This window comes from Monodon monoceros, unplaced genomic scaffold (assembly GCF_005190385.1).
Source record: "Monodon monoceros isolate NGI ecotype Baffin Bay Population unplaced genomic scaffold, NGI_Narwhal_1 Super_Scaffold_15, whole genome shotgun sequence".
NCBI lineage: Eukaryota > Metazoa > Chordata > Mammalia > Artiodactyla > Monodontidae > Monodon > Monodon monoceros.
The window spans coordinates 9563597-9585951 of NW_021703771.1; the positions used below are offsets into that span (position 1 = coordinate 9563597).

Consider the following 22355-nt stretch of genomic DNA (forward strand, 5'->3'; position numbering starts at 1 on the left):
CTTAAAACTGTAAGAAACTGAATACTGCCAATAAAAGTGGATCTTTCTCCAGTCAAGCCTCAGATAAGACTGCAGCCCCAACTGACACCTTGACTGAAGCCCTGTGAGACCCTGTGCAGAACCATGCCCAGAATCCTGATCCACAGAAACTGTGAGATAATAAATGTGTACTGTTTTAAGCCACGAAGTTTGTGGTGAGTTGTTATACAGCAGTAGGAAACGAATATAGTCCAACCCCCTCTACCACCGTCACTCACAAGCACTCAGGCCCTATCCTCTCCATAATCCTGATAAGGTTAATAGTCAATAGTTATAATATTACTTTGACTTCACAAATACTTACAGTTGAGTAATATTCTCAAATTAGACTATGATTAGTTTTCTTCACACATTCATTTCTTCCTGGAGTTAAAAGTAGCTTGGATTTTTTTGTTTGCCTAAGTTTCTATTTATTTATCATACACTGTCCCCAAAACTCTCCTCCAAATGTCCAACTTTTAGTACGTTCAAACACATTAGGTTGTTGAAGATAACATAAAATGCACAAGCATAAAGAAGACTGATACATTCAAAATTTTAATTTTAAAACCTTTCTCACTAGAAGACACAAAAATTGGTATAGACAGTCTACACAGAAGTTATTCGTGATATGAGAATGACAACAAAATGACAATGAAAACACACTTTAAAAAAGCCAGTAAGAAAATGTGCAAAATATCTGAATAGGAAAAAGTTAACAGACAGCAACTGCCTCAAGTTGAATGCTGCCTAAGTGCAGAGGAGAGAGGATGGCATTTCATCCCCATACCCTTTTCTTTGAGTTTTGTACCATGTGTGTATTGCCTTTTCAGAAATACATATAAAAGTATTACTTAAAAGAAAGTTATGTTTTATATTTAGCCATGTGTAGAAAAGTATCCTCTATTTTTCTATGAAAGATTAAGAATTTCCCAGGACACACAGAGCCTGTTTTTTCATTTCCTTCTTACCTATCCTAACACATAGGACAGGACATGGCTTCCAAACATATTTGTATGTTAAACAAAACCTACCAGTTCGTGGAGGCAATGACCTTGCCTCCTTCCACACATCTGTGCTAGGTGAGAGGTGGTGTTCAGTCAGTGCTTGATGAATTTAATTGAGGTGATATGTATTTTGTCCTTCTTTTCATGCCACTCTGGTAAGGCTTTTACATTTTAAATACTCCTTTGCTTCTTATTCCTTGAATAATCTGTTTCCTAGGATAATCCATCCTTTTATATTGATTAGAGTTTATGAAGAGAAAGAGAGCTGAATAATCATTTTAGTCAATCATTGCTGTGACGCATTTCAATGATTATAAAGTCACTCTAATTCTTGATTCTTTTTAAAAATATAATTTCAAAATTCACCAAAAACTGGAAATCCATTGTTTCTTTCATATTCAATTTGCTTTGACAGAAATTCTTTACTTAGCTTGTCAATATGGTCTCGAGAGAAGAGATTGAATTCAGGAATGAAATAATGCTCAAGTTGTTCTGTCTTGAGGCACTGAAGAAAGTATGTCACACAGTTATCAAAGCAGAGCTCCAAATCCTTGGAGTGCCACTGACTGTCATCTGGGTCCTGGGTACAGACGTGAAAGAAGGCAGTTTTCACATGATAAGAACAGAACTTATCCAGTTCCTTTCGGTTTCCAAACTTTTTTTTCAGTTGTTCTAAAAGATATTTCATTAGTTTTAAACACTCTTTCCTGTTGAATAAAAAAGAAAACCGTTTATTTTTACTTCTTTACAACCTGTTTCATTCCACAAAGAACTTTAGGTATCTTACAGGAAAAACATAGAGATATAGTAAACAATACAGATATTATAATACATATAGATACAAAAAACAATAAAGATATTGGGTTGGCCAAAAAGTTCCTTTGGTTTTTAAGTAAAAATAAAAGACACATTTTTCGTTTTCACCAAGAACTTTATTGAACAACGTATTCACCGTTTTGCTCCACTACCTTCTGCCATTTTTCAGGCAACTTCGTAATTCCATCTTCCCAAAACTTTTTATCTTTTTGAGCAAAGAACTGTTCCAGGTCCCAGAACTGTCACAGTCTTCCAGGGAATCGAAATTTTTTCCGTTAAGAGAATTTTGTAAAGACCGAAATAAATGGAAATCCACAGGTGCAATGTCTGCTGAATATGGCGGATGAATCAGAACTTCCCGGCCAAGCTGTAACAGTTTTCGCCTGGTCATCAAAGAAATATGAGGTCTTGCATTATCCTGATGGAAGATTATGCATATCCTGTTGAGTAATTCTGGACGCTTTTCGTCAGTGCTGCTTTCAGTTGGTCTAATTGGGAGCTGTACTGTTGGAATTGTTTGGTTTTCCAGAAGGAGCTCGTAATAGGGGACTCTGTTCCAATCCCACCATATACACAACATCACCTTCTTTGGATGAAGACCAGCCTTTGGTGTGGTTGGTGGTGGTTCACTTTGCTTGCCCCACGATCTCCTCCGTTCCACATTATTGTACAGTATCCACTTTTCATCACCCGTCACAAATTTGTTTTAAAAACGGAACGTTTTCGTTACATTTCAATAGAGAATCGCATGCGGAAATATGGTCAAGAAGGTTTTTTCACTTAACTTATGTGGAACCCATAAGTTAAACACCAAAGCAGTGAACATAACCAAGCTGGTGCAAATGATTTTCAATGTTTGATTTGGATATTTTGAGCATGTCGGCTATCTCCTGCGTGCTATAACGTTCATTGTTCTCAATTAATGTCTCGATTTGATCACTATCAACTTCAACTAGTCCACCCAACCGTGGAGCATTGTCCAGCGAGCAATCTCCAGCATGAGACTTCACAAACCACTACTGACATGTTCGATCAGTCACAGCACCTTCTCCACACACTGCACAAATCTTCTTTTGCGTTTCACAGTTGCGTTTTTACCTTTCTTGAAATAATAAAGTATGATATGCCAAAAATGTTGCTTTTTTCCTTCCATCTTCAATATTAAAATGGATACACAAAAATTCACCGATTTTGATAAGTTTTTTTTAATGCACATTGATATGACAGCTGTCAATACAATCTAACAAAATTGTTTCAAATGATGTTAAAGACAACTAAGTGCTACTAGAGCCATCTTACGGAAAAAACTGAACGAACCTTTTGGCCAACCCGATATATATAAATCATACAATTACAGAGTCATTCTAAAACCTAATTATTTTTTCAAATACATGCTTTAAAGTTTCAAGAACCTATTTTTTCCTTTCCTCTTCCCCGTTCCTGGCTTAAATGTTTTATTCTATTAGGATTAATTCAACTACACGAAACCGGCGTATAGTTATATTATTCATCCAGTTATTTAGTACCTAGAAAAATCTTGTTTTAATTTTTATAAAATGATTTTGTCTTATTTTGGTTTACATTAATCATCCAGTTATTTAGCAGTTGACAAAACTTAATGTTTATAAAATTACTAAGCCTAATCAACAATATATTTTTCTTAATGCTTGCTTCAAAGCCTGCATAGGAAGCCTTAAAGAACTTCCTGTGCCTGCACATTGGGCATTCTTGTTTTAACCTTTTAACTTTTGTGATCCTTATTCCAGACAACTTTAGAAACTCAAATGAATGATTCCTTTTCAAGCTCAGTTCTTTATGGTGTCTATGCTACGAAGAAAGATAATTACCCATCTCTCAGTGTTGTTTCAAATTTACCTGGTCAGTCCCTGGCCTTCAACACAGCCAAACCACCTCAAAGCAAGCACCAGCATCCAATAAGAGTGGTCCTTTGGTCTCCTCCCATTATGCAACATTAATATTCATTACCTTGAAGCAACCAGAACACTAAGACAAATCCAGTTGTCACAGCTAGTCATGACTAGTGTTCACACCCTTCACTCTGTCCTACTTTCATACATCTACATCCATATAATCCAGGCTCAGGACTGTGCTCCCCAGCACTGCCTTCTTTTTTTTTTTTTTTTAATTTTAATTTTTATTATTTATTTGTTTGGCTGTGCTGGGTCTTAGTTGTGGCATGCACGCGGGATCTTCGTTGCCGCGTGCGGGATCCTTTAGTTGTGGCATGCGGGATCTAGTTCCCTGACCAGGGATCAAACCCGGGCCCCCTGTGTTGGGAGCTTAGAGTCTTAACCACTGGACCACCAGGGAAGTCCCACCATTGCCTTCTAACAACACTCTTCCTTAGTCCCTTGGACCTGGCTTCCTTGGTTTCATTCTTACACTCTAATACTCCAGGTCAATCCAGCCATGCACTGCCCCCAGGACTCAACCCAGCAATGATCATCTTCAGGTTTAAACTATGGAGTCAACAAAGAACTAAGCATTCTATTGATAATCTGTCATTTCACAAAATAAGGAGGTTACCTGCAACATTTCACTCCATCAATTTCACAGCATGTTTTAGATTGTCCGTGATTTTTCAAAATTTCCTTTTCAATGTGAGAGAAGGACAGACGCCATGTTTCTTCTTAATTTCCAAAAGAAAAATAGAAAAGCACTTTACCAAAAACAAACAATATAAACAACACAATATTTAAACGATTTCCTTCATTAAAATATCATCCTGAAAAATTTCTAGGAGGAGATAGACCAAAAGAAGTGAACAGATAAATAACGTGATTACATATTAAAACAAGTGATTTGAACAAGCAAACAATGTGCCAAGATAGAAAAAAAATTGGGGGGAGAACTCAGGGCTTAATACATTTAGCCATGGTAAGACGTATTACCTTTCATATATTTCTAAATACAGTCTGTTGACGTTTTGTTTCAATAATAATTTGAATTGATTGATTGAAGTTTTTTGTTTATCCTTTTATACCATCCTTGCAAGTTTGGGTATTCACGTAAAATGAACCAGGGAACAGTTCCTTTTTTTCTATTTTTTGCGAGTTTATGTAAGAATAGAATGATCTCCCCCTTCTCCCCAAGTTTTAACCATGGATAGCTCTTTTAAGCTCTGACCATCCTATCACTATCTTGTTTTAAACAGAAATTGGTTTATAATTTTAAAAATCAATCAATATAATCTGTCACATTAACAGAACGGGAAAAACATATGATCAACTCAACAGAAGCAGAAAGTACAGCTAATAAAATTTAACATTCATTCATCATTAAAAGAAAACACCTCTCAGTAAGTTAAATGTGGATGGAAACTTGATCTAATAACAGGTAGATTATAAAAAAAAACCCACAGCAACATGATAATCTAATGTAAAATGTAGAAGTTTTTTCTTTGAAATCAGGAAGGCAGGCTGTGTGCTATCCCTATTTCTGTTCAACATGCATTGGCTAACCTAGCAAGCACAGTAAGAGAAGGAAAAATAAAGCCATCATTACTGATAGATGATATAACTGTATATGTAGAAAATACAAAAGAAGCTGGGTGACAGGTATGCATGAGTTCAATATATTCTTCAGTCTACTTTTCTATTGGTTTAAAATTTTTCATAATAAAAAGTTACAATTGCCTATGAGTAAATCTAACAAAAGACATATAAACTTTCTGTGGAGAAAATTCAGAAACTTCACTGATGGGCTTCCCTGGTGGTGCAGTGGTTGAGAGTCCGCCTGCCGATGCAGGGGACACGGGTTCGTGCCCCGGTCCGGGAGGATCCCACAGGCCGCGGAGCGTCTGGGCCCGTGAGCCATGGCCGCTGCGCCTGCGCGTCCGGAGCCTGTGCTCCGCAACGGGAGAGGCCACAACAGAGAGAGGCCTGCGTACCGCAAAAAAAAAAAAACAACACAAAACCCACAAAAAACTTCACTGGAAAGTATTAGAGGAAATCTAAATAAATGGAGATGTGCACCTGCACATAAATTAGAAGACTCATTATTGTAAATATATCAAGTCTCCCCAAATTCATCTATAGAGTCAACGCACTCACAATCAAAACTCCAAAAACAATGTTTCTGTAGACCTTGACAAGATGATACCAGCATTTTTATGAAAATAAAAGGGTCAAGAATATCTAAATCACTCTTTAAGAAGGACAAAGTGGGAGAGCCGATATCAAGACTTATAAAGTCATATATGACAATATGGTATAGCTCAAGGACAGACAAAGATTTTGGGGGGACAGAATAAAGAGTATAGTAAAGCCTACACAATATACAGACAATAAATATATGGGGAAGGTGGCACAGAGATAGGTGTGCTCATAGCTGCTGTATAAATCCATGTACAGCATCCATTTATGCCATTCTGAAAAAGGCCAACTATAGAGATGGTAAACAGGTCAGCGGTTGCCAGAGGTTTGGGATGCAGAGGGTTGAATAAGTGAAGCACAGGGACTTTTTAGGGAAGTGAAACTGTTGGTATCATGTAATGGTAGATACACGATGCAATGCATTTGTCAAAACCAACAGAACTTCATGGCACAGAGAGTGAACCTTAACATACACAAACTGTTAAAAGGTCACTTAGAAGGTCAAGGGATCTCAAGAAGTAATGCAGACTGTGAAAAGGGATCTAACTGTATTACGAATGTATGACACAAACTCCCTGAACGGCATGGGGGCAAAAGGTGATGACCTAAGTTACTTTGGAAATGGGGTCTGTAAGACTGAAGGCAAAAGGAACTGTACACATGCGCTGTGCACACAGGGGAATGGATTTACAATTCCGAACCATCCATACATGTGGATTGGAACTGAACAAGGAACAATGGAGTAGGTGGGTGGCAGATGGTGGGAGCCAGGTTTCTCGCTGTTGGGATGAGAGGTTACAGAGAGCAAGGAGAGAAGGTAGAATGATCCACGTGATAACAGATTACAGTTCGAGACATCAGTGTGAACTCATGTACCACTTAAAACAGATACAGGTGGTGACACACGGAAATACCTATAGAGCTGTGCATATGCTGCGGTTAGTAATCATACATATATTTCCTCTGCTACTCCAGCAGAGCACACATAGCACCCAGGTCATGGCTCTAGTACACTCTCCAATAAAAGGTTACAGCGTTCCTTGGAGAAATGGCTGATTCTAGGACTGAAGCAAGAAATACACAAGATGAGCCTGGAGCATCTTGTAGTACCAGAAAGTGAGTTAGTGCTGAAAACAAAACAAAACCCACAATTATGGGACGTTTGTCAAAAGGACACAGGAGCCAAATGAAAGAGCCTCCTCAAGGCCAAAGCTGGAACAATTTAAGCAAAAAAATGAAAGCAGTATTGAATTATAGCCCAAAATATGAGACAAATATCCATGAGTCCATATAGATAAATGGAAGAGAAGAGGGCTTCCCTGGTGGCGCAGTGGTTGAGAGTCCGCCTGCCGATGCAGGGGACACGGGTTTGTGCCCCGGTCCGGGAGGATCCCACATGCCGCGGAGTGTCTGGGCCCATGAGCCATGGCCGCTGAGCCTGCTCGTCTGGAGCCTGTGCTCCTCAACGGGAGAGGCCACAACAGTGAGAGGCCCGTGTACCGAAAAAAAATGGGAGAGAAGAGATAAATCTCCAATGCAGAATATCAAATAATTTGTGTAAATACTCTGCTCTTGAAGAGGTGAGCTTAGGGACTTCCCTGGTGGTACAGTGGTTAAGACTCCACACTCCCAATGCAGGGGGCCTGGGTGTGATCCCTGCTCAGGGAACTAGATCCCACATGCATGCCGCAACTAAAAGTTCACATGCCGCAACTAAGGAGCACGTGAGCCACAACTAAGACCTGGCACAAACGAATAAAAATAAATAATTTAAAAAAAAATAAAGAGGTGAGCTTAAGTGTGAGCTGTGCACAGTGACTTCCTTCCAAATAGCACAGTATGAAAAGAGGGAAAGAGAGGATATTAACAGTGGGGAAACCTGGCAAACACTCCCTCAGCCAGGTGATCGAGGTCCACACCAGCAGTGCTAAGTCATACTCACGATGTACCCTTCATGTAATATGATGAGAATGGCATTTCAACTCTGCGGCCCTCCTCCACCAAACTCAGAACTCCAGTCTAACCCACAAGAAAAGCATGAGACACATGCCAAACGAGGGACGTTCCACAGAATATCTGACTGGTACTCCTCAAAACTGTCAAGGTCATCAAATACAAGGCAAGACTGTGAAACTGTCACAGTCAAGAGGAGGCTAAGGAGATGTGACAACTAAATGCAATGTGGTATCCTAGATGGGATCTTGGAACAGAAAAAGGACATTAGGTAAAAATCAAGGAAATCTGAGTAAAGTATGGACTTTAATTAACAAGACTATACCAATATTGGTTCATTAATTATGACAAATGTGTCATATTAATGTAAGATGCTAATAATGGGAAATAGGTATGCGGTATATAGCAACTCTCTGTATCATCTTTGTACTTTTTCTGCAAATCTTAAACTATTCTAAAATTAAAAGTTTATTTTAAACAACTATGTTGAAGTATCATTTCTCTCTTTTTGGATTATTGGCAAAAATTCCAAAGGGTTTAATGAGTTCTGTTGTTAAAGCTGAGGGTGAAATGGGTACCCTCATACACTTCTGTGGGAATGCAAATTGGTGAATTCTGTATGGAGGTGATTTTGGCAATACCAGCAAAATTAGATATGGATTTACTATTCCTTGACCAGCTGTAAAAACAGACTATAAAAAGGAATGGGTGCTCAAAAAGACAAAAACACTAATTCGAAAAGATAACATGCACCTCAATGTTCACAGCAGCATTATTCACAATTGCCAAGATACAGAAGCAACCTAAGTGTCCATCAACAGATGAATGGATAAAGAAGATGCGGTATATATATATACAGTGGAATACTACTCAGCCATAAAAAAGAACGAAATTTTGCCATTTGCAGCAACATGGATGGACTTGGAGGGCATTATGCTAAGTGAAATAAGTCAGACAGAGAAAGACTAATACTGTATGATGTAATTTACATGTAGAATCTAAAAAATAAAACAAACTAGTGAAGATAACAAAAAAGAAGACGACTCACAGATACAGAGAACAAATGAGTGGTAATCAGTGGGGGGGAGGGGCAGATACAAACTACTGGATATAAGAGAGGCTACAAGGGTGTAGTGTACAACACGGGAAGTACAGCTAATATTTTGTAGTAACGGTAAATGGAAAGTAACGTTTAAAAACAGTATAGAATTTTTTTAAAAAAAGGAACGAGTGCTATCTCTACACAGAGCTATGGAGTGATAACCTAGATATCTTACTAAGTGAAAATAGAAAAGTACTTTTTAAAGAGGGGGTGTTGCATATGAATATATATACATATATATATATATATGTATTTACTTGTACTTTTTAAAAATGAAAGGTGAACTGAAAACAATTATAGGGCTTCCAATCAGGGAAGGAAAGAAGAGTGTAGAGGAAACATAAAGGGAAGCTATGTTTCCCTAAGAATACTTTTTTCTGTAGCTTTGACTTTGGAACCATGTGAATGCTTTATAAATTTATGAAACAAAGCTAAATTAAAATTTAATTCCAATACCTAAAATTAGAAACAATAATGAAAACAATGAATTTAAGCATACTGAGTTGGGTAGCTTAACCACCTGGAGGAATTTTTTCAAGTGGGTTTAAACTTAGTATTTTGAAATCCTTCAAAAATATACAGAAAAAGTTGAAAGAATTTTATAGTAAACATTCACATGCCTACCACCTACATTCTACAATTAATGTTTTGCTATACTTGCTTTATCACATATTTATCTATCCATCCATAAATTCTTTTTTTTTAAGAAAACTGTTATTTTTAAACAAGTTGTGGATGGGGACTTCCCTGGTGGTCCAGTGGTTAAGAATCCACCTTCCAATGCAGCGGATGCGGGTTCGATCCCTGGTCGGGGAATTAAGATCCCACATGCCGCCAGGCAACTAAGCCCACACACCACCACTACTGAGCCCGTGTGCTCTGGAGCCTGCGCACCACAGCCAAAGATCCTGCATGCCACAACAAAGATTCTGTGAAGACCTGACGCAGCCAGATAAATAAATAAATATTTGTTTAAAAAATTAAAAAAACAAGTTTTAGAACTAATTAGAATACTTTACCCATAAACACTTCAGCATGAATATTATGAACTGGAGTTCAATATTTATTTGCGTGTGTGATTTTTTAGGTAAGATTTGCAAACAGTGAAATGCACACATCTTAAATGTAGCATTTGATGAGTTTTGACAAATGACTACACCTGTGTCATTTGTTTTTCGTTTTCTTTAATTTATTTATTTGGTTGTGTTGGGTCTTAGTTATGGCACGTGGGTTCTTTGCTGCCACACATGTGTTCTTTGTTGCCTCGTGCGGCATCTTCCTTGAGGCAAGCAGGATTTTTAGTTGTGGCATGTGGGATCTTTCTAAACCCCCATCAAAAAGTTATCATCACCCCAGAAAGTTCTCTCCTGTCCCTTCCTAATCAATCCCCAGCACCTCAGGCAACCTCTGCTCTAATTTTTTAAAAAATCCATAGATAAATTCTGCTTGTTCTAGAACTTACTATAATTGAGATCATACAGTATGGACCCTTTGTTTCTGTTTTCTTTCACCTGTCTTAATGTTTTTAGTATTCATCCATCCTCTTATCAGTGGTTCATTGTTTTTTGTTGTTGAGTAGCATTCCATTTTACGAATGTACTACAGTTTGTTTATCCATTATCTTTTGATGGACTTCTGGGCTCTTTCCAGATTTGGGCTAGTACATATATTCTTATATAAATGTGTTATGGACTTAATGCTGGATTAGGGAAGATATATGTTTAACCTTTTAAGAAACTGCCAGACCTTTTCTCAAAGGGATCGTACCGTATTACACGTCCATCAACAGTGTATGAATTATTATTTTTTTAAATAAAGCTTTGCATGTTCATTGATTGGAATGTCAACATTGAAATTGATGAATAACTTTTTAAAATATTTAAATAAATTTAAAATGCTGGGCAGATAGTTTAGATATCTGGGAATATTGTAGTTTTATTGATTTTTTTTCTATTTTAGCACTTATTGTATCTATGCTTTGACATGAGGTATTGAGAAATATGATGAAATGTGTATACAGTCCCTGCCATGCTCATAAAGTATCATTCTGAAAATGAACTTCAATGCAAAGACATACCTTCTAGGTTTACTTTATGTGTAACGATACTTGTACTTAGTTGACATTCAATCTCCTATGTTAGATAAAGTAAACTATGGATGATTACAAGTTTGAAGGAATTTGTATATTTTTTAGTGTAATAAAAACATATACAGATGAGCAAACAGGTTTAGCAGGGCTCGATAACTAGCCCCAGATCACACAGCTAGTAAGGGAAGAAGCCTCAGGATTCAGACCCAGGGCGGTCTGACTCCAAGGCCAGTACTTGCTTTTCTTTATTAAAAACAAACAAACAAAAACAACATTCAAACATGGGCTAGTAGACATTTTAAAGCTGAGTACTTGATATTACTATTACAGTTATGCCCTTTTCAATTCCATCTATCACTAAACTCCCATCTTGTAGCCTATTTAGCCTAATGGCTCTTGAAATGCCAATAGCACGAGTTGATCTTTCACTGCCCTAGTATGTAACATTAACGACTCCTTTATATGGACGTCTTTTAAGTTAACCTTCATAGTCAAGATACCTTGAAAACCACTTCCTTCCTTTGCATGCTTGGGTACCAGGTAAAATGGCTGTCGTCTTAAACTGTTCCTAACTTTTGCTCCAAGCCAGTTACTGATGGGCAGGCCTCCCATGGTGCTAGCAGGCCAGCTGCTTTTGGATTCCAAAGCCAGGATTATATCGACAGATATTTCTTTAGGTTTTCTAACCAGAAGTGTTACTGCAGGGCTCCCTCTTCTCTTCCTCTCCACCATGACGTCTGTATCTGTTTAAACATATTAATAAAGAAGAAAGGGCTTATCAATCCACTTTTCTCTAAAAACACAGGGAAAATAACATAGCTATAATTGGAGATCCATAAGTACTAAGTGTAAGATGAAAATTAGTTCTAAAGAAGAAAATGACCCCACAAGGCAGTTTTTTACTCATTGAGCCAGTATTTATTGATGATACCCATTATGGGGTATATTATCAAGATTCTGTCTGGTATATAAAACGAGTAGCCCCCAAAGACTTTGGGGTTTGGGAGTGCTGTGATTAAATTTTCATTTAAATTTGTGTATGGTGGTTTGGAGGGAAGCCTACATAAGAGGCCAGATGAGCAGCAGGGAGGAGAGAGGTGATTCAGAAGACCTCAGCGGGAATTCCCTGGCGGTCCAGTGGTTAGGACTCCACGCTTTTGCTGCCGAGGGCACGGGTTCAAGCCCTCGTCGGGGAACTAAGAACCTGCAAGCTGTGTGGCACGGCCAAATTGAAAAAAACAAAACAGCAACAGCCCAGCCCGGAGGGTGGAGGCGTGTCATACAGAGAGGCAGTGAGCACCAGGACCCAGGGAGCAAGCACTGCTCACTGCAGCATTATTCACAACAGCCAAGATGCTTGAGACAACCTAGGTGTCCTCCGATGAATGAATGGGTAAAGAGGTTGTGGCATATATAGACAATGGAATATTATTCAGCCTTGACAAGGAAGGAAATCCTGCCATTTGTGACAATATGGATGAACCTGGAGGTCGTTGTGCTAAGCAAAGTGCATGACCTCATTTATATGGAGAAGCTAAGAAAGTCAAACACAGAGAAGCAGACTGTAGAATGGAGGTTACCAGGGGTGGGGAGGTGGGAGAAGTGGGAAGATGTTCATCAAAGAGTACAGAGTTAGGGCTTCCCTGGTGGCGCAGTGGTTGAGAGTCCGCCTGCCGATGCGGGGGACACGGGTTCGTGCCCCCAACTGCTACCACTTCTCCCAGTTCACTCCCTTCAAAGCATGCATTGCAAAAAAAAAAAAAAACCAAAACAACAAACAAAATAGAGTCAATCAACATTTAGGAAGAATACCAAGAAAATATAGTAGACTAAAATCAAGAGCAAAGAGTTGTTTCTAGGAGGTAGTAGTCAACAGTCTGCTGCAGGGAGATCAAGAAAGATCAGGAGAGGCAATTAGTAGACATGATTAGATCTTTAAGAATCAAAAGTCAAAGATCTTACCTTCAATATTTTTAATTTCTTCCTTAATGATTTTCCTAAACTTGGACAGCATCTTAGAAGCTGATAATATTTCCCCTTCTAAAAACTGACCCAGAGGATTTCCTTTGGGATTTCTTTTGAACTTCACAAAGTAATGAGCACCACTGTTGTAATATTCTTCTAGCTGAATTCGGGGGACCTCCAGTTTGAACATAACGTCAAATTCATTAGGAGCAGAAATCTAAGAAACAGTAAAAATAGCACCGATGTGTTTGCTTGTGAATATTTTCCAACCAACTAAAATTTTTTTTCTTAAAATTTCCACTTAAAATCCTACCATGAAAAGCAAGATTTCTAATATTTATACCCTCTGGGAGTGAGACTAGGGGAGCTAGGTGAAGAGTATTGGCTTCAGTTTGTAGGTTCTATACGCATTTTCTTAAAAACAATTAAAAGTAATATGCAAGCTTTAAAAATCTGTACCAGTTTTTTCCTGAGATTAAAGATTGATAAAATTAAAGAAATTTAAAGTGCTACCTTTTAAGTTACAAAGCTACACACTGAGCCAGCCCCCTGTCACTGGTCTCAAAAATATGTGTAGTTACCTCCTGGCTAGTTGAGCAAGGGCCCTCTCCTTACAGCTAACAGTCAGCCAAATGAGTATGAGCTCCAAGTCATACACTAACTACATTAATGTCTTTGAACCACAGCATTTTAAGAGCTTCAGGGAATTCCCTAGCGGTCCAGTGGTTAGGACTCCATGCTTTCACTGCCAAGGGCATGGGTTCCATCCCTGGTCAGGGAGCTAAGGTCCCACGAGCCGTGCAGCGTGGCCAAAAATAAATAAATAAGAACTTCAAAGAATCTTCTTCATCACCACAATAATAATTACAGCAATTATAATAAATGATTATTTTCCTATATTAAAAATGCACAAGTCTTTTACTCATTAGGAGTATGCTTCAAGTACAGCTATTGGACCGTACTATTCAACACAGTATCTGGTGGCCCTGTGTCTTTTTTTTTTTAAATTATTTTATTTATTTATTTATTTTTGGCTGTGTTGGGTCTTTGTTGCTGCACGCGGGCTTTCTCTAGTTGCAGCGAGCGGGGGCTACTCTTCATTGTGGTACGCGGGCTTCTCATTATGGTGGCTTCTCTTGTTGTGGAGCACGGGCTCTAGGCCCGCAGGCTTCAGTAGTTGTGGCTCTCGGGCTCTAGAGCGCAGGCTCAGTAGTTGTGGCGCGCGGGTTTAGTTGCTCCGCGGCATGTGGGATCTTCCCAGACCAGGGCTCAAACCCGTGTCCCCTGCATTGGCAGGCGGATTCTTAACCACTGCGCCACCGGGGAAGCCCTGCCCTATGTCTTTTGACCATGTGAACGTAGCTGGTCCAAACTGAGATGTACCATGCTGTGCAGTGAACCGTGTCCTCTCAAAATTCATATACTGATGCCCTAACCCCCAATGTAACTGTACTTGGAGACAGGGCTTTTAGGAAATAATGAAGGTTAAATGAGATCATGAGGGTAGGGTCCTAGTTGATAGGACTGGTGGACTTAGATGAAGTGAGATCCGTTGCTGTGTCTCTGCACACATGCTCTGAGAAACACAGCGAGGACACAGGGAGAAGGCTGCTATCTGCAAACCAGGACGACAGCCCTCACCAGAACCTAACCGTTCTGGCACCCTGATCATGGACTTCCAGCCTCCAGAACTATGAGAAAATAAATGTCTGTTGTTTAAGCCACTCAGTCTATGATATTTTATTATGGCAGCCCAAGCTGACTAGGACATACTATGGGGGTGAAACAAACACGTGAAGTGCCATCAGTGGGAATGAAGTAGAAGCCTCTGAAAATCCACTTTTCCATAAAAGTAACAAGAACATGGGCAGAAAAGGTCAAATTCAACTTTTTCAGGTCTCTGTAAATTAACCAAAGGCTTGCAACAATCCAAGGAGGATTTATTCAAGAAAAATGGTCGAGGGCTTCCCTGGTGGCGCAGTGGTTGAGAGTCCACCTGCCGATGCAGGGGACACGGGTTCGTGCCCCGGTCCGGGAAGATCCCACATGCCGCGGAGCGGCTGGGTCCGTGAGCCATGGCCGCTGAGCCTGCGCGTCCGGAGCCTGTGCTCCGCAACGGGAGAGGCCACAACAGTGAGAGGCCCCCGTACCCCAAAAAAAAAAAAAAAAAAAAAAAAAAAAATGGTTGAATCCCAGTAAGGACAGTGAGCCTTGAGGGCACCCTAAATTGCCCTTTTCCCATCCCCAGCAGCATTCCCACTCCTGACCAGAAACCCTCCACCAAGAGCAGCCAGAACTCCGACTTCTAATACCATAGGTTAGGTTTGCCTGTTTGGGAACATCATATAAACTGAATCATGTAGTAGGTACCCTTTAGACCTGACTTCTTTCATTTAACACTGTGAGATTCATCTATATCGTTCTGTCTATAGTGGTAGTTTGTTCTTTTTCATTCTGTGTAGTATTCCACTGAATTAATGGAATATACCAAAATAGATTTACTTATTCTGTTGTTGAGTATTTGGGTTGTTTCCAGTTTTTAACTACTACTGATAGTTCTGAGTTTAACTGTTACAAAGTTGTTCTGAGCATTCTTACATATGCCTTTGGGCGGCCATGAGCACCCGTTGCTATTGTATATGTGCCCAGGAGTGGGGCTGTTGGACCACAGGACCGGCAAATCTTGAACTTTAGAAAAAAAATGTCAGTTTTCAAGACGTAGTACCAATTTATCCTCCCAGCATCAATGCAAGGGAGTTTCAGTTGCTCCACATCTCCTCCAAACTTGGAATTGTCAAGTCTTTTAAAATTTTAGCTCAAGGAACAAAAATCAGTCCATGTGGACAAGGGGAAGAGTGACATGAAATGAAGTTGAAGCGGAGGCCGGGGCCCAGATTCTGCGAGGACCTGTAGATCCTGGAAAGGAGTTCAGATTTTATTCCATCATGTTCATTGAGAAGCCAGGTTTTAGCTTTGTATTTTTAAAAATTTACTCTGGCCTCTGTGGAGATATTATAAGAAGGCAAATAAGGAGATTGGAAAGGCAAAATTCAGGTGAAAGATGATGGTGGCTTAGAGGGAGGCGGGGGTGAGCTGCTGGGGATGGACAAAAAGAACATTATAAACTGGAATTATAAACTGGGAATTATAAACTGGGAATTTCTACAAGAAAACTTCCAGATTTTCACCTAGAATTTGATAATATTACAATAAAATACATGAATGGAAATGCGTCAATATGAATCCAAATAAAAGAGTTAATGAGAAGTGTCTTTTGTCTATCCCTTTACCAATTATAAAGTTTGGAATCCAACTTTGAAATTTAAGTGTATGCATAACAGAAGAAAATACACCAAAATAACCGTGAATAAAACAAACAGGAATAATACTGTTCTTCTATTTGCTTTTCTGAAATTTCCAGGGACATCAACACAGAACAGGGGCAAATACGGGAGAGGCTGAGGAAAGAGGTATGGAGCAGGGGTACTGTTGTGCTGTGGGAACCTACTGAGGGCAGGCAGTGGGTCAACTCTACAATGAACACGTATATACCTTTTATAATCAGTTTTTTAAAAGCAATACATGTTTTAGATAAAACAAATTTCACTGAATTTCCTTCCATCAGCTTGATTTTCAAAAGGAGAGGGGTACTGCTATATTTAAAGTGGATAACCAACAAGGACCTACTGTATAGCACAGGGAACTCTGCTCAATATAAAGTAACAACCTAAACAGGAAAAGAATTTGTTAAAGAATAGATACATGTATATGTATAACTGAATCACTTTTCTGTACTCCCGAAACTAACACAACATTGTTAATCAACTATACTCCAAAACGAAATAAAAAGTTTTAAAAAATAAATAAATAAAAAGGAGAGTGGTTCTCTTGGGAGACTGTTCTCTGTCTTCTCGTTCTCCAGTTCTAACTAATAACTTTCTCTTCCCTTTGGACCCTCCACATAATAGAACTGATCGACATTTATGTAGTAAGACTCATGCTCCAGGCAGATTAGTCTGATGCAAGTTTTGCTCACTTGGCTTTCAAGAAGCTTTAGATGGAATTATATGAGTGGTCTTCAGTGCTAAAAGAGTTTTAAGATCCAAAGACCGATACATACACCATCTTTCTGCAATAAACAAATATCACTGAGTCCATAGCAATAAAATGAGCAGCCGTATAAGGGTTCAAAGTTGTGCAAAACGTTCTGTGACAATGGAGCTTGCAATCTAGATGGGAAGCCAAAACAAAACAGCTATGTCACAGACCACAAAAGAACACGAGTCTGAGTTACTTCCGAAGGGAAGTGAGGGGCGCGTAGGAGGTGGGTATGCAGGAACTGCATGAGTACGCGGGAACTGCAGCGGAGGGGCGGCGCAGCTCACCTTCACGCGCTCGTAGTAGCTCCCGGTGCGCAGCAGCGCGACGCCTTTGAACTCGGACTCACAGCTCTGCAGTCTCCGCAGCAGGTGGTCCGTGAGTCTGTTCACCACCTCCGCCGCCTCAGAGATTTCCTGGCGGCTCAGCCTCAACTTCTCCAGTACCGCCCGGGGCTTCCAGGAGCCGGGCGCCTCCTTCCCGCGCCCGAGACTGGGGACTGGGACCAGCGGTTCGGGGACCTCCGTGGGCCGCGGCTGGGGTCTCCGCTCCCGAGCGGAGCGCGCGGTGCCCTCGCGGCGAGATGCACGCCTGGGAAGGGGCGGCCCTGGGGCCGCGGGAGGCATCACCCCTTCGGTCCGAGCAGGCGGACCCTCCACCCGGTCCTCGGCGCGGGCAGCCCGCGCGCGTACCTGCCGCTTCTCCTGGGGGTCCGGGCCGCTCTTCTTCCTCCGGGATCCCGACGGCCTGGCGGGGCCGCACCTCCGCGCGCTGGGCCGGGCGGCGTCAGGGACAGCCGGGGACTCTCTAGGCTCGGTCGGGACGCCCTTCACACGCGGCGCCGAGACCCTGGGGGCGGCGGCTTCCGCCTCCGAAGCTGCTCCCGTCGCCTTTCCGCGCCGCGGGGCCATGGCTGGCGCTCTCGGATCCCCAGGGGGAGAAGACTCGGCTTCGGAAAAAGGCCTTGGGAGGAGGAGCCAGCAGTGGCGATTGGAAGTGAAACTTCAACATGTGGCGGGAACTCAGCAAACGCTGCGCGGAAGAGCCCAGAGCCAGGTGGCCACGGGGAGCCACGCCCCCGCCGCGGAGGGGCGGGCCCACGGCGCTCCCGCAGTCGCCCACTTTCTCGCCTTCGCGTGGAGTGGTGCCGGCGGCTTGGGAACAGCGCAAAACCGAACCCAGGGCAGCGCACAACACCTTCGCGAGCTTTGAAAGCCAGACGCATTTGCCGGCGTAGCGCCTACAAAATTTGGGGGAAACTATAACACCTTCTCGCACATTGAAGTTGACAGAGAAACTTTTTCAGTGTAAGTTTAAATAAAGCATTTTTTATTAAAGGGAAATAGAAAATAAAATTTTTACTAGATGGAATGAGATGTGGATTGACTGTAATTGGAATAAATATTTCATATTATTTGATTTTGTAAAAGCACGCACAATCTTAAACTGTGAAGTTCCTATTGGTGAGTTTTAGCCACTGGTTCTCAAAAGCCCATCAAAAAAATGGCACTTGCATTTTAAATAATCCATACTGCTTTGGCGTTGTGATTCAAGAGTATCTCAATACAGGCTTTCAAGTATCGCTATCTAAAGCCAAATCGTTTACAGAAATACGTATTTGACAGGAAGCCCCTAGGTTTAACGTGCCTGGTACTTTTCTTTTTAACCATCCTAACCATTTTTAAGTGTACAGTTCTGTGTGAAACCATCTCCACTATCCATCTCAGAACTCTTCATCTTGAAAAACAGAAACTCTACCCACTAAATCATAACACCCCATTCCCCCTGCTCTCTCCGGCTTCTGGTAAGAGCCGTTCTATTTTCTGTCTCTGAATTTGACACTCTGGGTACCTCATGTAAGTGGAGTCATACAGTATTTGTCCTTTTGTGATGGGCTTATTCACTTAATATAAAGTCCTCAAGGTTTATTTATGTTGGAGCTGTTGTCAGCCTTCCTTTTTAAGGCTGAATAATTTCATTGTACGTATGTACCACATTTTGTTTTCCATTCATCTGTCAATGGACAAAACTGCCTTGATTACTTTTTCAAAAGTTTTCTTTGAAACCAGTATTTTGCTACGTCCTTCTCTTTGAACTGTGATGTAAGAGATGTTTTTCTTTTGTAAAATGGAAGGAGGACTATTGTGTATTCAGACTTGTTGTCAAGCAGACCAATTTCAGGGAAATGTAAGTTGAAATGTGGAAAGCCGTTTCCTTAAAACTGCAGGTGTACTTGGGCTGTCTTCCAGGATGTGCAGGAGTATGCCTGCTCCAGACTGAAGACCTCTGCTCTATGGGTCTATTTTTGTTCTCCAAGGGCTCCATGCTTGTCATGGAATCCTGTAAATGCCTCTATAGCTGGCTTAATGCTGACTTCCAGCTGTTTCCAAAGTCTTCTAAAGTGCACTGGTGTTAGCTTAACCAAAAACGCGCAGGCAGCAATCAACCAGACCAGAATCAAATACCTCTTCTGCTGACCCGTCAAAGGAGGAAAACTTGTTTCTTGCTCAATCTTGCAGCAGCAATCAGTGTCCAAATTATAGAAGGAATGACTTTTTAGTTGAATCTTGATAACGAGTTTGGATTTTATCTAGTAGGGAAAAACAAGAGATGTGGGTATATATTTTAACTAGATGATTTTATATCTTCCCCTTTATATCTCATGTTTGTCTCAGTAATTCACTTAGTCACTCAACAAATATTTGGCACAAATACTATGTGCCAAGCTCAGTTCTAGGCTCTTGGGATATATTGATAAACAAAGATCCTTGTCTTTCTGGAGCTTGCATTCTGGCAGGGAGAAACAGACAATAAACATAATACATATGTAAATTATCCCATATAGTAAAAAAGGATGAGCTATATTGAAAAAGGAAAAAAAAGTGCAGGAATAAGCAGGAGTGAGGAATGGTACAATACTAAAATAGTGAGAGAATGACATTTGAGCAAAGATTTAAAGGAGGGGATACCCAGGGGAAGAGTGTTCCAGAAGAAGGAAAAGTTAATGCAAAGGACCTAAAGTGGGACTATGCCTAGTTGTTCAAACAACAACCAGTGTGGCTGGAGCTTATGAACTTTGAGGTGATGTGTGGGTTATCAACTTACTGCCTCTCAGTTCCAAACAAACCCTTCAATAAATGCTTTCTGATAAACAACAGAATTCCTTTAAGCATTTCTCTTTTAAAGTGCCCACTATGTTAACTTTTCTCAGTAGAAGTTGCTGGAGGAACATTGCAGGAGAAAGAGGTTTCCTGCAATCTCCAACATAACAGAGGGAGTGGAAGGGGATTGACAGGGTGAAGGTCAGACTTGTGGGTGTGAGAACATCTGGTAAAGCCTGCAAAGTGATCCCTCTGGGACCTTGCAGCCTTGGCCTGGCCATAACCTATCTAAAGCATACTAGGCAGGGAAACCAGGATTCTTGCCTGACCTACATACAGCTGCCTGTGATCCACAGGGTCCCATACCAGGCATTTGATCCTTCTGCAAGACCCCTATGTTATGTAGCCCATGCTCTCTAAAGGCCTCCTGCCCTTGAGATCTGAATCCCTTTTCTTTTTTTTTTTTTTTTCCTGCGGTACGCGGGCCTCTCACTGCTGTGGCCTCTCCCGTTGCGGAGCACAGGCTCCGGATGCGCAGGCTCAGCGGCCACGGCTCACGGGCCCAGCCGCTCTGCAGCACGTGGGATCTTCCCGGACCGGGGCACGAACCCGTGTCCCCTCCATCGGCAGGCGGACTCTCAACCACTGCGCCACCAGGGAAGCCCTGAATCCCTTCTTAGTTTATTCTTCCTTGGGTACTCTCCCTCAGCCCTAGGGTACCATATATAGTTTCCTTATATATATAGTTACTCTTTTGTTATAGTTAATTATTATTATATTAAACATCTCCTGTTTAATCTACTGAGTGATTTCTATCTCCTGATTGGACCCAGACTGCTACAGAATTGGAACTGGGAGTGGTCCCAGGAGATAAAACCCTAAAGATGGGATTTGGGGATTGGTTTGGTTGTGCCCTTGGGCTAGAGTGCAGTGCTCGAGGAGGAAGAACCAGCAAAATGAGAAGGAGAGACCAGAAAAATAGGAGGAAAACCAGAAAATATTGATGTCTTAGAAGATAAGAAAGTGAATCAAGAAATGGCTGTGAACAAGACATGGAAGCAACCGAAATGTCCATCAACAGATGAATGGATAAAGAAGATGTGGTGTATATATACACAATGGAATATCGCTCAGCCATAAAAAAAAGAATGAGGGCTTCCCTGGTGGCGCAGTGGTTGAGAGTCCGCCTGCCGATGCAGGGGACACGGGTTCGTGCCCCGGTCTGGGAAGATCCCATGTGCCGCGGAGCGGCTGGGCCCGTGAGCCATGGCCGCTGAGCCTGTGCGTCCGGAGCCTGTGCTCCGCAACGGGAGAGGCCACAACAGTGAGAGGCCCGCGTACTGAGAAAAAAAAAAAAAAAAAGACATAAACCTATATTTGTTAGCATAGAAAAATGTCCATGATAATCTATTATGTAAAAAGCAGATCACAATACAATGTATATAGGTCATAGATAGTATGATCACATTTTCATTAAAAAATAATGAAAATATATTTAAAATTAAAACTTAAAATCCAGTGCTGGCTACAGTGTGATGAAATAAGCTTACACAGTTCGTACAACCTGATACAAAGTTTTTAGAAAGTTAATTTAGCAGTTATCAAAAATTTAAACATTGAAGAGTCGGTAATTCCCTGGTGGCACAGTGGTTAAGAATCTGCCTGGCAATGCAGGGGACACGGGTTCGAGCCCTGGTCCAGGAAGATCCCACATGCCGGGGAGCAACTAAGCCCGTGCGCCACAACTACTGAGCCCTAGCTCTAGAGCCCACGAGCCACAACTACTGAAACCCGTGGGCCTAGAGACCGTGCCCTGCAGCAAGAGAAGCCACCGCAATGAGAAGCCCGCGCACCGCAATGAAGAGTAGCCCCCGCTGTCCGCAACTAGAGAAAGCCCGCACACAGCAAAGAAGACCCAACGCAGCCAAAAATATAAATAGAGTTCCATAATTTTAAAAAGATATATGTACAAGGATGATCATAATATCAAAAAATTAGAAACGTGAACTAAGAATGCTGCCTGCCATATTGGTAAACAAAGGATGTTGCAGCCATCAAGCCCACAAGCCCAGACAGTGAGCCCTGAGGGAA

At 41.2% G+C, this 22355-nt stretch overlaps 1 protein-coding gene across 1 annotated transcript; it reads right to left on the minus strand.

Moving 5' to 3' along the window:
• Positions 1-563: 563 nt before the first annotated feature.
• On the minus strand, positions 564-18525 carry CGAS (cyclic GMP-AMP synthase). The gene is made up of 5 exons (XM_029223347.1): positions 17451-18525; positions 13063-13282; positions 11601-11843; positions 4389-4491; positions 564-1732 (listed from the first exon to the last, which is right to left on the minus strand). Exons 1-5 carry the CDS (start codon positions 18072-18074, stop codon positions 1381-1383), a joined length of 1542 nt encoding a protein of 513 aa, XP_029079180.1. The 5' UTR covers positions 18075-18525; the 3' UTR covers positions 564-1380.
• Between the last annotated feature and the right edge of the window lie 3830 nt (positions 18526-22355).

Coding starts and splice junctions, on each gene's coding strand:
- CGAS (XM_029223347.1), bottom strand. CDS start 18,074: ATGGCCCCGCGGCGCGGAAAGGCGACGGGAGCAGCTTCGGAGGCGGAA. Junction 13,283..17,450: donor GCTACTACGAGCGCGTGAAG/GTGAGCTGCGCC, acceptor ACTGTTTCTTAG/ATTTCTGCTCCTAATGAATT. Junction 1,733..4,388: donor GATGGAGTGAAATGTTGCAG/GTAACCTCCTTA, acceptor TTTATTCAACAG/GAAAGAGTGTTTAAAACTAA.